The sequence below is a fragment of the Rhinatrema bivittatum genome, chromosome 7 (assembly GCF_901001135.1).
Source record: "Rhinatrema bivittatum chromosome 7, aRhiBiv1.1, whole genome shotgun sequence".
In the NCBI taxonomy this organism is placed as follows: domain Eukaryota; kingdom Metazoa; phylum Chordata; class Amphibia; order Gymnophiona; family Rhinatrematidae; genus Rhinatrema; species Rhinatrema bivittatum.
In genome coordinates this window covers 165,438,537-165,453,726 of record NC_042621.1, presented here as the reverse complement: position 1 = coordinate 165,453,726, position 15,190 = coordinate 165,438,537, and the positions used below count along the sequence as shown (strand labels likewise).

Sequence of the window (15,190 nt, the reverse complement as noted above, 5' to 3'; positions counted from 1 at the left end):
TCATCATCATGTTCTGTATTGCTCTATGGTGAGACCTCATCTTGAGTATTGTGTGCAGTTCTGGTCATCACATCTCATAAAAGATTTCCTCTGCATTCAGGCAGGTTAGGCCACACAATTGGGTAATGCATGCCAACAGGCAGATGGAGACAGATCAGCTGACTTGCTGATGTCACACTCATAGAGCACTCCATTAACATCAGCCTACCAGTATTCACTGTCTCCAGTAGATGGTAGAGGTCAAGTGCAAGGAAGACCTCTCTCTTCGATTCCAGATGTGTCCAGATTTCTGAAGGGTGTTAATCATATTCAGCTGCCACTATGAATACATGTACTGCTTTGGGATCTAAATTTAGTCCTGACCTTTTTGTCAGATCCCACATTTCATCCTCTTTGGCAACTCTCCTTGAGTTTGTTAACCATAAAAACTGTATTCTTAGTCTGTATATGTTCAGAGTGGTGGTGCTTGGAATTGCAAGTTCTTTTTTTGTCAAAAGCCTTTTCTAGTGATTACGCCAGATAGGGTGCAAATTAGGACGTACCGTCCTTGCCCAAAGTTGTATTGGATTTTCATTTGAAGTAGTTCATGTCATTACCATCATTGGATAGAGCAGCAGATGAGGTTGAATTTCAGAGGTTGCATCCTTTGGATGTGAAAAGACTTCTGTTGTGTTATCTTAAAGTAACCAAGCCCTTTTGGAGAATGTATCTGCTCCTTGTACTTCATGGGGGAGTGAAGAAAGGAGAAGCAGTTTATTATACTATAGTGGCACATTGGATTAAGGAGGTTGTCACAGCAACCTATGTAGATGTGGCTAAGACTATACCCAGACAAATTAGGGCTCATTCGACCAGAGCGCAGGCGGTGTCTTGGGCAGAGTTACAGTTGCTATCTCTGTCAGAGATCTGTAGAGCAGCAACGTGGTCTTTGTTGCATACCTTCTCCAACATTATTGTTTTGAATTTTAGGGTTTGGGAAGATGCATTTTTTTTTGCAGGGAATGCAGGCAGCCTCCTGCTAGAGAAGAAATTAGCTTTGATATATCCCACTTGTGTGGACTGGTAGGCATGAATGTAGAAGGTGAAATTACTATTTACCTGATAATTTCCTTTCCGCTAGGATAGGCAGGCCAGTCCACACTCCTGCCTTGGGCTGCCTGTATTGTATTGTGCTGTGTTGTATGGTATTTTTTGTCCTTCTCAGAGATCAAACTTGAAGGCCGATGCAGATCTGCAGGTCACTGAGGGACCTGGTAAGTGTGTGCCTTCTTTACCTGTTATATCTATTGCATTTCCTTCCAAGTCCAGTGCTTTTTCCTCAATGGAAGTGGGGAAAAAAAAGTAAATTGTTGAAGAAGAAAATGTTTAGTGTTAAAGTTCAGGTGTCCACAATGGCTTTTCCAGGAATACTGGCTGGCTTATGTCAGTGCAGAGTTATATGAGCGTGACATCAGTGAGTCAGTTGATTTCCAGCTTCATCTGTTGCTTGGCATTCATAACCTACTTGTTGATTTGGCCTGCCTGTTTTAGAGGAAAGGAAATTATCATGTAAATAGTAATTTCACCCTAGCAGAATTAGAAAAGGTACAGAGAAGGGCGACAAAATGATAAAGGGGATAGAACGATTCTCCTATGAGGAAAGGCTAAAGAGGACTCTTCAGCTTGGAGAAGAGATTGGTTGAGGTTGTTTACTCTTTCAAAGAGTACAAAGACTAGGGGGCACACAATGAAGTTACTAGGTGATACATTTAAAACCTAATAAGAGAAAATTATTTTTGTATTCAATGAATAATTAAGCTTTGGAATTTGTTGCCAGAAGATGTTGTGAAAGCTATTAGTGTAGCTGCATTTAAAAAAGGTTTCTGTAAGTTCCTGGAGGAAAAGTCCATAAACCATTACTAAGGTGGAATTGCAGAAATCCACTTCTTATTCCAGGGATAAGCAACATGGAATCTTATCTACCCCTTGAGATCCTGCCAGGTACTTGTGACCTGGCTTGGCCGCTGTTGGAAGCAGGATACTGGACTTGATGGACCTTTGGTCCCAGTATGTGCTGTTGATGCATGGCTCTGGTGGAGCCATGCATCAACAGCACTGGCGTATTTGGCACGGAGATAGATGGCTCCAAGCAATCACATCTTTCTTCTGTGTCTCTGGCAACTCCTTAATATTTTGTGCCATGCTCAACCCCTTACCTGTGGCGAATCTGGGAATTGGCACCACTGAGCGGTGAAGTGAACTCTTACCAGACTTGTGGAAAGAAAGAGAAGAATCCCCTATCAATCTTCCTTGACTGTGTGCCCATTGATTACGCGCTCTGAGAAGAGGAATGGTTGTGCTCCGTGCATCACGTTTTCAGGTTGTTACCTGACAGCATCTTCCATAGAACCTTCATTTTCCAGGCATTGTCCTGCTGCATCCTCAAGGGACATCCTGCCAAAATTGTAACAGTTAAGAGATATCAAGATCTAGGTCAGGTAACAATAGCAATCAGCATGAGAATAGGTGATGGACATCTGGCTTTTCAATATTTGTTTTCTTAAGAAATGAATAGTTCTGTTGAGTGGCTGCCAAGGCAGTAACACAAACAAAAAAAAAGATGCAACGAGGCTCAATTGGGCCAAAAATCAGCCCAACCAATTTTTAGAGAGAGAGACTGGGGAATATATCCATGTGGTAGCTTGGATGTGTATGGACCGAGGGGCTCATGAGGCAGCATGCACCTGCTCTCTGCTGCTTTTACTGAGAGGTTTGTGTCAGATAACATCAGCCACGCATTTCGGCTGATTCATGCCTGCTTGTCTATGGAGAACACTTCTTCTCAAGTTACTACATTGGCTTTCTATCCGTTTCCACATACAGTTCAAGCTCTTCTTATGTGTCTATTAGAGATGTGAATCGTTTTCCATATCGTCTTAACGATAGAAATCGTGTGGCAGGAGAAGAAAATCGTGTTTGGCACGATTATTTCGTTGAAAAATCGTTAAAAATCGTTTTTTCCGATTAGTGCGCACTAACTCCGAGTTAGTGCGCACTAACTCCCCGTTAGTGCGCACTAACTCAAAATGATACAATAGACACTTCCAGGTCACTGAAGGTCAGTTAGGAATGAATATGTGTTCCTATTGGCTGGCAGCCCTCTTATCTATTGATGTTATCAAGGTTACCACTGAGGTGATGGTTGGGGGGATGGGAAATGGAACTGGAAACTCATGAACACCAACAGAAAATGAAACAAAGTGTTCACACTTCCCAGGTCAGTAAAGGTCACTTAGGAATGAATATGTATTCCTATTGGCTGGCTGTGCTCTTATCTATTGATGTTACCAAGGTTACCACTGAGGTAATGGTTGGGGGGATGTGAAATGGAAACAGTTGGAAGCTTGACATGTGATGATCAGCACTCACGTGACTAGAACTTCTTTGTTTATTATTTTTGTTAGCAGACACGTGCATGTTGAATTTGCCAATCACTGTGCATTTTAGTGCGCACTAACTCAAAATGATACAAATAGACACTTTCCAGGTCACTGAAGGTCAGTTAGGAATGAATATGTGTTCCTATTGGCTGGCAGCCCTCTTATCTATTGATGTTACCAAGGTTACCACTGAGGTGATGGTTGGGGGGATGGGAAATGGAACTGGAAACTCATGAACACCAACAGAAAATGAAACAAAGTGTTCACACTTCCCAGGTCAGTAAAGGTCACTTAGGAATGAATATGTATTCCTATTGGCTGGCTGTGCTCTTATCTATTGATGTTACCAAGGTTACCACTGAGGTAATGGTTGGGGGGATGTGAAATGGAAACAGTTGGAAGCTTGACATGTGATGATCAGCACTCACGTGACTAGAACTTCTTTGTTTATTATTTTTGTTAGCAGACACGTGCATGTTGAATTTGCCAATCACTGTGCATTTTAGAAAGGTGGTCCTGGCTGGAACTGTACACAGTTCAAATATATGTAATTGATTGTTGGTAAGTGTATTTTTTAAGTAGCCACACTGGCACAAGTATGTTTACTTTTCCTCCTACTTAACTCACTAGCTCAGCTTTGTAAGAAGGGCTTCTCTGCTTGAGTGAGGGTCAGGCAGCTCCCCCCTGTCTGTGAAGCCAGCCTCTCACTAGTAATGCAGGGAGGGAGCTGTCTCAGACTTCACCATCCTCCCCCCCCCCTCACCCATACACCATTCACTAGCTGGGACATGGGGGAAGGGAGGAGTGAGGGTCAGGCAGCTCCCCCCAGTCTGTGAAGCCAGCCTCTCACTAGTAATGCAGGGAGGGAGCTGTCTCAGACTGGTATCAGGGTTAGGGCACTGTGTGCAGGAAGATCACAACACTCCTGGTATTAATAGGGATAGGGCACTGTAAGAGATGACTGTAGTAGATTGAATAAAGATCTGATGTTTCTGCTCTTCTCACACCAAACAAAAACAACACACAAGCAGAGAAGCCCTTCTTACAAAGCTGAGCTAGTGAGTTAAGTAGGAGGAAAAGTAAACATACTTGTGCCAGTGTGGCTACTTAAAAAATACACTTACCAACAATCAATTACATATATTTGAACTGTGTACAGTTCCAGCCAGGACCACCTTTCTAAAATGCACAGTGATTGGCAAATTCAACATGCACTAGCATTTCAGGTGCCTGCTAACAAAAATAATAAACAAGTTCTAGTCACGTGAGTGCTGATCATTACCTTACTTTTTTTGTCAAGCTTCCAACTGTTTCCATTTCACATCCCCCCAACCATTACCTCAGTGTTAGCCTTGGTAACATCAATAGATAAGAGCACAGCCAGCCAATAGGAATACATACATACATATCCATTCCTAAGTGACCTTTACTGACCTGGGAAGTGTGAACACTTTGTTTCATTTTCTGTTGGTGTTCGTTAGTTTCCAGTTCCATTTCCCATCCCCCCAACCATCACCTCAGTGGTAACCTTGGTAACATCAATAGATAAGAGGGCAGCCAGCCAATAGGAACACATATTCATTCCTAACTGACCTTCAGTGACCTGGAAAGTGTTTATTTGTATCATTTTCAGTTAGTGCGCACTAAATCGAGTTAGTGCGCACTAACGGGGAGTTAGTGCGCACTAACTCCCGTTAGTGCGCACTAACACGATTTAACGATTTTTAACGATAAATCGTTAGAATTTCTATTGTATCGTGTTCTATAACGATTTAAGACGATATTAACATTATCGGACGATAATTTTAATCGTTGAAAAACGATTCACATCCCTAGTGTCTATAAGAGCCTTCACTCTGCAGCTGCTCACTACCTCTCATGTCTCCATATACCTCCTCCACAAAAACTCTGCTCATTGGGCAGGTAAGTCACAATTATCTCTGCCCTTTTCCTCTACCACCAACTCCCGACTCTATGCTTTCCATCTTTCTCCACTGTACGCTTGGAATAGACTTCCTGAGTTGCTGCATCCTTGCTTCCTTTCCAGCCTTATCCAGATTGTCTAGACAGCTACCTTTTTGAGGCAGCTTTTAAATCATAACACCGATTATCCCACTCAGTCATTGATTTTAAACATTTTCTTAATAAATTAAATTCCCAAAGTCTTTTGCCCTATGTTTGTCTTGATTAGACTGTAAGCTGTATTAATCGGGGACTGTCTATTTTATGCATGTCTGTATAGCACTGCCTACTTTGAGTAGCACCATAAAAGTGCATGGTATTAGTTACACTGGACCACTTCGGAGCCAGTGCAGATCCCAGAGAGACTGTGGTTCTCAAGGAGGTGACAGAAGCAAAATTGGGCAATGAAAGGTGTATTGGTCCGCTCCTCTCCGGAGACCATTAGAGGGCAGCTGTCCCTCTTTTACGCGGAGTGGACCAAAATCACATTGGACTGGTGAGTCCTGGAGGTAGTAAGAGATGACTAGGCCTTAGAATTTTCTCATCTGCTCAGGGATGCCTTTGTGGTCTCCCGCTGCATCTCCTGGTGCAAGCGAGAGGTAGTGCAGGATCATCTGGATCAGTTGCAATGCCTACGTGCCATTGTACCAGTGTCCCCGAAAGAGCGGGGGCAGGGTCGTTATTCTGTATACTTTGGGTTCCAAAGAAGGAAGAAACTTTCAGCCCATTCTCGATTTGCAGGTCAATGCTGTCCCCTGGGTGCCAAAGTTTCAGATGGAGACGTAGCGCACTGTCCCGTATTTTCAGACCGGGAGGGTCAATTCTGTTTAGCGGATTGGCTTTTGAGAGGAGACAGTGCCATTTGAAAGGTTGCGACTTTACTTCAGGCAAGGAGACTGTCCACGTCAATGGCTTATGTCCAGATGTGGAAGGTGTTTGAATCATAGTGTTTTCACAATAAGGTGCAACCTATGAAGGTGGACATTCCGCATATCCTGGCCTTTTTTGCAAAGTGGTTTGGAGAAGGGTTTGGCCTATAATTCCCTTTGAGTTTAGGTGGCAGCCTTAGGGTCCATCCGAGGTAGGATTCAGGAAGACTGGTGGCGTCTCATCCGGATGTGGTTCGTCCCCTCAAAGGGGCTAAGCATCTGCATCCTCCAGTATGGAGAATGTGTCCAGTTTGGAACCTTAATTTGGTACTTAAGGTGCTGAGTGGTCCTCCTTTTGAACCTATGTGGAGGATGTTGTTAAAGGATCTAATTCTGAAGGCTGTTTTTCTGGTGGCTATTTGTTTGGCCAGGCGAATTTCGAACTACAGGCGTTATCGTGTTGAGATCCTTTCTGTGCTTTCCAGAGGCTGGTGTTTCCTTATGTACTGTGCCTTCTTTTTTTCCTAAAGTGATGTCCTCTTTTCACCTTAACCAGGTTGTCGAGTTACTGGCCTTTCCAAATTTGTCGGCGGAGGCTCCAGTGGCAAGGGAGCTTCACTTGTTAGATGTCTGCCGAATTCTTTTGAGCTATCTTAAGGTAACAAATGCCTTTTGGAGGTCTGATCATCTGTTTGTCCTCTTCAGTGGAGCAAAGAAGAGGAGTAAGGCTTCCAAGGGCACTATTGCATGATGGTTGAAGGAAGCGATAGCTTCAGCTTAACAACTGTAAGGGCTGGCCGGTGCCGAGGGCTTGAGAGCGAATTCCACATGAGCACAGACTGACCTCATGGATGGAGTGTCCACTGCTTTCTCTGTAGGAGATCTGTTTGCGGTGATGTGGTCTTCTCTATACACTTTTACCAGACATTACCGCTCGGATGTGTGGGCACCAGATGAGGCTTCATTTAGAGAAAGTGTGTTGCGTGTGGGCTTAGGTACATCCCACTTGTCTGGACTGATCCAGGGTACGAACAGGAGAGGAAAATTGGTTCTTACCTGCTAATTTTCGTTCCTGAAGTACCACGGATCAGTCCAGAAGCCTATCCCCATTTTTTCGAAAGACTTCCTCGCTTCTGGATGTTGCTGAGCTGATGTTTGACATAGTCAGATTGATGAGCAGTGCACATAGTTGGATATATGTTTTGTGTTAAATCAAGAGGGCCTAGTTCCAGGGACTCCAACTTTAAGCCTCTGTTCGCCTTTAGTGTGGGTGAAGGTTTGTTAACGTAGTCATCTTGGCTTGGATACAGGACAATACTGAGGGACTGCAGGTGGCACTCTCGGTTAAGTAGCAGTGTCTCAAAGCTTTGTTCTCTTCTTCCATCTGCTGGTAGGGATGCATAAACCCACTTGTCTGGACTGATCTGTGGTACTTCAGGAACAAAAATTAGCAGGTAAGAATGAATTTTCCTTTTCTGCAATGAAATATTAGAGAGCCTAGATCAGTTAGAAAAATGCAGAAACAAGTGCCTCCCCCTTACCTGCCCACCCTGCTGGATTTTTAAAATGTACATACAGTATTAAAGAATTAAAGAACATGGGCTAATGCCCATGATTTTTTTTTTCCAGGTAATGAGTCTTAGGTACTCTATTTTAGTGGGATCACAATTTCAGCTGCTACCCTTCCTTCTTTCTTTCTGACTTAACCCCAGTGGGATAAAGTCTTGATGTGGCACTATAAGTTTGAGCCACTTTTTCTCTACAAGAATTTAAGCAAATACAGTGCATCGCAGGCACAGAAGAGGGGAGCTCATTGCAGGTGCATTCTGGACACAAAAATAAACATAAATGAGGATTTGAACACCATTCCAAGAGGCTCCTGATCCATTAAATAAAAGGAACATGTTTGTTTGAATTGTGTAAAAAGAAATATATAAATTCCATTTTATGGTAGATTTATTTTGGACAGTGCTGGAACAGCACAAAAAGCTGATGTGTCCTTTTTGTACTGGATTCATTAGGGGCATCTCATTCTTAATCAAAATGTATTTTATATCTATAAAAGAGGGCAATGAACTTTCTTTTTATATATTTGTGTTTCAGGTCCTATCACGCCACAGGGTACTGGGTTTCTGGCAGTTCAGGCAGTTAGTGGTACAACGGTAAGTGGAATATGCATAAAAACAATTAATGCAGAGATCTCTGTAATAATAGTGTTCTATTTTGGTTTGTTTGTTCTCGCTTTTCATAGCTCATGTGTATCATGGAGTTTTGTGTCTTGGGCTGAAACAGCAGTTATCAGGTGTTCATCCCAGCTTACTCCGTTGTCCATATTAGTGCAACTTATTACAAATTTCCCTTTCACTATCGTCTGTCAGAATTGCAGCCGCTCCGTACCTGGCTGCAGCAATTAATTACTCGTTCCCTGTACATACCCGGATCGGTCCAGGACAGCTGGGTTTTGCCTCCCCTCCAGCAGATGGAGACAGAAAAAGACTTTGCAAACTCTGTCCTATACCCCTGAGGTGCCACCTAGTGTCTGCCAGTATTTGTCTGTCTCCAGCAGATGGCGGAGGTGCAAAGCCTAGTGTCTCTTAGAGGTGCTAAGTTTAGGGGTAGTTTTGTCTGCTTTTGGTGACTTAGTGCTGGTGTTTTTTTTTTATTAGGGGGAACTTTGTTAAGGTTTCTATTAAGTTAAATTTAATTTAAAAAAAAGAAGCAGCGTTTAGCCTCTCAGGGGGTTGCTAGGTCCTGGTGGGACCATCCCCCCTGGTATTCAAGGCTGGAGAGCAGAGGGTTGGGGACCCTAAAAACTGCCATGGTGGAGGGTGATACCGGGAGTCCTGGCTCTCTCACCCTCAGCCAGCCTGACTTCGACCAGGTAAACAAGGATGGAGACTCCCTGTTGGATCATAGTGACCATGGATGCCAGCCTCTCCAGGTGGGGATCGGTTTGTCGGGATACAGCGGTCCAGGGAAATGGACCAGGCAGAAGGCCTCCTGGTCAATCAATCGCTTGGAAACCAGGGCGGTTCGGTCAGCGCTCCAAGCCCTCCTTCCGCTGGTGGGAGGGCAGGTCGGTGAGGGTGCTCTCTGACAATGTCAAGACGGTAGCCTACATCAATCGCCAGGGCGGCACCAGGAGCTGTCCAGTGGCGGCGGAGGCCTAGCTCTTGTTCCTCTAGGCGGAGAAGCATCTGTACCGGATAGCGGCCTCTCACATTGCCGGCATAGACAATGTCAGGGGGATTTTCTCAGTCACCACCAATTGGATCCCGGGGAGTGGTAACTCTCCGACGCCTTTCATCTTCGGTGCAACTGGTGGTCCAGACCGGCCATGGATCTGATGGTGACGTACAGCAATATCAAGGCCCCTCGGTTCTTCAGCCAGCGGCAAGAACCGGGGGCAGAAGGGGTGGACGCGCTGGTCCTCCCCTGGCCCAAAAACGTCCTGTTGTATGTATTCCCACCGTGGCCATTGGTGGGAAAGGCCCTACGCCGCATCGAGGTGCACACCGGCAGAGTGATTCTAATGGCACTGGAGTGGCCGAGGCGCCCGTGGTTTGCAGATCTCCTGAATCTGGTAGTAGACGGTCCACTGAGGTTTCGTCCATCTCAGACGCTATTGCATCAGGGCCCCGTTTATTTCACAGAGGCAGATCGCTTTTGTCTAGCGGCATGGCTTATGAAAGGCGTCGGTTGAGGAGTAAGGGTTACTCGAATGCGGTGGTGACCACTCTCTTACATTCCTGCAAAACTTCTACCTCTATGGCGTATATTAGAGTTTGGGGAGTGTTTGAGTCCTGGTGTATAGACCACCAAGTACAGCCGTCCAGGGTATCTATTTCGGAAATCCTGGATTTCTTACAGGCAGGTCTGGCCAAGGGTTTGGCATTCAATTTACTGCGGGTGCAGGTAGTGGCCCTGGGCAGTTTTTGAGGAAAGCTGCAGGGGATTGCGCTGGCCTCTCACCCGGACGTGGCTCGTTTCTTACGAGGAGCTAAGCATCTTTGTCCTCCAGAATTGAGTTAAACCCGAGTGCACGGACTGTACACCTTGCCACGGCCCGCATAGGGTACCCAAAATCTGTGCGCACAAAATTTTAAATGCAAGCTGACTGAACACGTAGTTCCCGTCCCTAATGGCTCCAGCAGCAAAGAAACATTAGCGCCATTCTCTCTCTCCTGCCTGTCACATTAGAGCTATACAGTCTGACCTTGATTCTTACTTATGTCAGCACTGTGAGGAGGCCCAGGGAGAGTTGGCCTCCCCCTACTTTACTAAGCCCGGATCCTCCCACTCTAAGGATGGGTCAGCCACAACCTTAACCAGAAGCATCCCTGATCTGAGTAATCCCGGGGCTGGGTCTTCAATGGGAGAGGGAAATCCAGCAGCGCCTACCCCAGTACCTCCCGGGCTAGGCATGGACCTCGTGGCCTTCTCTTAGGTGGAAGTTTTTCAAGGTCTTCAAGCCTTTGTACAGGCGCAGTCTGCTTCACTTGCCCCTGTCCGGACGGAACCCCAGCCCTGTTGGCAAGCCACAAGACATGCCTCTTCTCACCAAGGGTATCCTTGGCAGGGTCCCGGATCACATGGATGAAGAAGGGGATCCAGATTCCTTGGAAGATGGGGAAATCGTGCCAGATTTGGCACCATATCGGGCCATGTTATGTTTTTTCCATAGAGATGATTTGCCGGCCCTGGTTTCCCAGACCCTGAAGTCACTGGGAGTTTCTGGGGCGGACTCTATGACGAAATCGAAGAAGAATCCCATTTTGGTGTCTCTATGGAAAGCTTCTTGCTATTTTCCACTGCTGGAAGCCATCCAGGAGTTAATTGACCTGGAATGGGGGATGCCCCTGAAGCAGGGTTTTTTTTTTTTGTTTGTTTGTTTGTTTTTAAAGGTGGTCGAGCATTAGAAGCTCTATACCCACTGGATCTGGAGGCGAGAGAATGCCTGTGTTTCCCTAAGGTGGATGCGCTGGTCTGCACTGTTTTGAAGTGAACAGCTATCCCAGTGGAGGGAGGAGCAGCCTTAAAGGATGCGCATGATAGGCAGAAGGAGTCCATCCTTAAGCCTTTGACATGACAGCAATGACTTTACAGATTGCTTCCTGTTGTTCCCTGGTGGCACGCTCGTGCCTGCTCCTGAGAGGTGGATGACTCAGGGGCATATTCCAGGGAAGCTGTGGAGCCCACCGCTGCCTTCTTAGCTGATATGGGCTCCGACCTAGTCCATACTTCAGCCAGAGGAATGGCCTCAGTGATTGTGACCAGAAGACAGCCATGGCTACGAAATTGATCAGCAAACATGACCTCTAAGGCAAACCTCCCAAAGATGCCCTTTAAGGGATCACTTCTCTTCGGAAGCGAATTGGAAAAGCTGGCTAGTAAGTGGGGTGAATCTCCAGTGCCCTGGCTACTGGAAGATAAGAGAAAGCAGTTACAGGGCCCCTCACCTATCAGGGGTTGATCCTGGGGCTCCCAATACTTTTGGCCCTAAAGAAACTTGACATCTCAGAGGTCTCAGTCATAGGGGAGCTCTCAGTTCATTGGAGTCATCAGCCCAAGAGTGGGGCAGGTTTGGGTTCAGGTTCAGCCCGAACTCCCCAATGAACTTTTGATGACCCATCCACGGAACAAGGAGATAGGGGGTCAACTATCCCTCTTCTATCAGCGGTGGGTCGAGATCAAGTCGGACAAATGGTTACTGGATGTCATACGAGAAGGATACGCACTGGAGTTTCGCAGCATTCCTCGGGACATGTTCATGATGTCTCCTTGTCACTCCCAGCACAAGAAGCAGGCAGTGCAGTCTACCTTGATAAGGTTCCTCAAATTGAGGGCTATAATTCCAGTACCTACGCCCCAGGAAAATACGGGCATTATTCCTTCTATTTCATCGTACCCAAGAAGGAAGGTTCCTTTCACCCCATCCTGGTCCTCAAGAGTGAAAACAGACACCTATAAATAATTCATTTCCGCATGGAAACTCTGCACTTCGTGATAATGACCATACAACCGGGAGAGTTCTTAACCTCCATGGACCTTTCTGGTCTACCTTCATGTTCCAATCCAGCAATAACATCAGCGTTATCTATGCTTTGCAGTACTGCGCCACCATTATCAGTTCCGGGCACTGCCATTCGGCCTGGCCACCGACCCCAGAACATTTTCCAAGATTATGGTGGTTGTAGCAGCGGCACTGAGGAAAGAGGGGAATCCTGGTGCACCCGTATTTGGATGACTGGTTGATCTGGGCGAAGTCATTGGAAGAGAGTCTCCGGGTGACCAGCAGGGTGACTTCCCTGCTTCAGGAACTTGGTTGGGTCATAAACATGGACAAAAGCAGTATCAAGTCCTCCCAGTCTTTGGAATATCTGGGCGTCCGGTTTGACCCCGGTTTGATGCCCTCGTGGATAAGGAAGATGATATACCAAGTGCGTTGGTTGATGAACGCAATACACCCCAAGGTGTGGAGCTATCTTCAGGTCCTCGGTTTGATGGCGTCAACCTTGGAGGTGGTAATGTGGGCGAAGGCACACATGCGACCACTTCAACGCTCCCTGCTGTCACGTTGGATCCCGCTGTCTCAAGATTATTCCCTTCATCTCCACCTACCGATGGAAGTATGCTCTCGGCTCCAGTGGTGGCTACAGGAAGCTCACCTGGGCAAGGGTGTAAGCCTGTCCCCGCCAATAAGAACATAAGAACATGCCATACTGGGTCAGACCAAGGGTCCATCAAGCCCAGCATCCTGTTTCCAACAGTGGCCATTCCAGACCATAAGAACCTGGCAAGTACCCAAAAACTAAGTCTATCCCATATTACCAGTGCTAGTAATAGCAGTGGCTATTTTCTAAGTCAACTCAATCAACAGCAGGTAATGGACTGGTCCTCATATCAGACGTGATCCCCCCAGGGTCGGGGGGCTCACTGTCAGGAACTGACGGCCCAGGGGCATTGGACCAAGGAAGAGGCGCTCTGGAACATAAACTGCCTTGAATCCCGGGCAGTCAGATTGGTATGTCTAAAGTTCAGCCACATACTCCAGGGTCAGGCGAGCTACATAATGTCAGACAATGCAATGTGTCACTGGAGATAGATCTCCTTATGGAATGGGTGGAATTACATCTACAGATGATCTCGGCCTCCCACATCGCAGGAAAAGACATCATCAGAGCAGACTTTCTAAGCAGGGAGAGTGTGGATCCAGGAGAATGGGCATTGTCACCCAAAGCCTTTCAGGTGGTGGTAGATCGCTGGGGCCTCCCATCAATCGACCTGCTGGCTGCATCTCACAATGTGAAGTTTCCCTGATGTTTCAGTCGCAGAAGAGATCAGTGGTCCCTGGGGATCGAAGACCTAGTTCAGACCTGGCCAGAAGAGGACTTACTATACGTGTTCCCTCCATGGCCCCTGCTGGGCAGGGTCATTCATGGGATCAAGCGCCAAGGGGTTACTCCTACTAGTAGCTCCGGATTGGCCCAGGTGTCTGTGGTAAACGGACACATGGAGACTCCTTGTGGAGACCCCCCTGTGCCTCCCACCTCCCAGGGACCTGCTCCAGCAAGGTCCGGTCCTTCACGAGGATCTGACTTGATTCTGTCTTACGGTTGGCCCTTGAAAGGACTCGCCTGATGAAGCGTGGATATTCGGTGGCAGTAATTACCACCTTGCACCGTGCGCGGAAGTTCTCTTAAGTCCTTAGCACAGCGCTTCTCAACCGATGTGTCACGACACACCACTGTGTCGCCAAGCACTGGCTGGTGTGTCGCGTGCTCCCGGGCTCTCCCGCTGCTCTTCCTTCCCTGCTGCCGTTGCCGCCGGGCTATCAGCACGTTCAAGCCCAGTGGGAACGGCAGCGGTGCTATAAAAATCTGTGGCACCCACGGCTGGCCTTTCCTTCTTCCCGCGCCTGCCCCCCCCCCCCCCCCCCCGTGACCCGGAACAGGAAGTGATACACAGTGCGGTGCGCGGGAAGGAGAGAGGCCATGCCGCATGGAAAAGTAGCAGCGGCGGCAGCAGCATCGGCCCCCGAGCAATCGAAGCAGACTGTAATCGGGAAAGGAGACAGCAGCATGAGCCTCCCGCGGCCGATGGTATTCTTCTTTCTTGGGCTGCGGGGGCTGGAGGAGGAGGCTGCTGCAGCTACCATTTGTGCTGGGGGGGGGGGGAGAGGAAGTGAGTGAGAGAAAGAGAGAGAAGCAGCCAGCCAGCAATCCTGTGTATCCGTGAGAGAATGTATTTGATTGTGAGCATGTGTGTGATTAAGAGAAACTGGTCAGAGAGCTGATGTGTGTGTATATGTGAGAGACAATGAAAGTGACTGCTCAGGGAGATGACTGATGTGCATGTGAGAGTGTGAGACATTAGTCAGGGAAGTGACTGATGTGTGTGTGTGTGTGAGAGAGAGAAAAAGCATGGAAGTGAGAAATCTGGGTATGTGAGAAAGCATGGGAGTAAGAAGCCTGGTGGTGTGGGGGTGTGTGTGAAAGAAAGTATATGAGTGAGAAGCCTGATTTTGTGAGAGAGAGCATGGGAGTGGGAAGCCTGTGTGTGCATGCATGCATGAGAGAGAGACTGGTTAGTAAGGTGACTGTGTGTGTGAGAGAAAGAGACTGGGGTGTGTGAATGTGAGAGAAAGAATGTGATTCAGGGAATGAGAAGCCTGTGCACGTGGAGAGCGAGCATGGAAATGAAAGAGAGACTGGCGTGTGTGTGTGTGTAACAGAGAGAAAGTGATTATGGGAATGAGAAGCCTGTGCATGGGAGTGAGAAGCCTGTATATCTGAAAGAGAACATGGGAGTGGGAAGCCTGTGTGTGGGTATGCATGAGAGAGATCAGGTGACTGGTGTGTGTGTGTGTGAGAGAGAGAGAAAGAAAGTGATTATGGGAATGAGAAGCCTGTGCATGTCTAGAGAACAAGCATAGGAGTA

General features: G+C 47.1%; 1 protein-coding gene across 7 annotated transcripts in view; it reads left to right on the top strand.

Annotated features, from left to right (window-relative positions):
• The window catches only part of BMS1 (BMS1 ribosome biogenesis factor), a 158,391-nt gene that overhangs the window by 106,273 nt on the left and 36,928 nt on the right, over positions 1–15,190 (top strand). For all 7 annotated transcript variants that reach the window (XM_029609482.1, XM_029609483.1, XM_029609480.1 and 4 more), the window contains one exon: positions 8,354–8,412. In XM_029609482.1, coding sequence (XP_029465342.1) covers positions 8,354–8,412 — 59 coding nt within the window. The remainder of the gene's footprint in view (positions 1–8,353; positions 8,413–15,190) is intronic.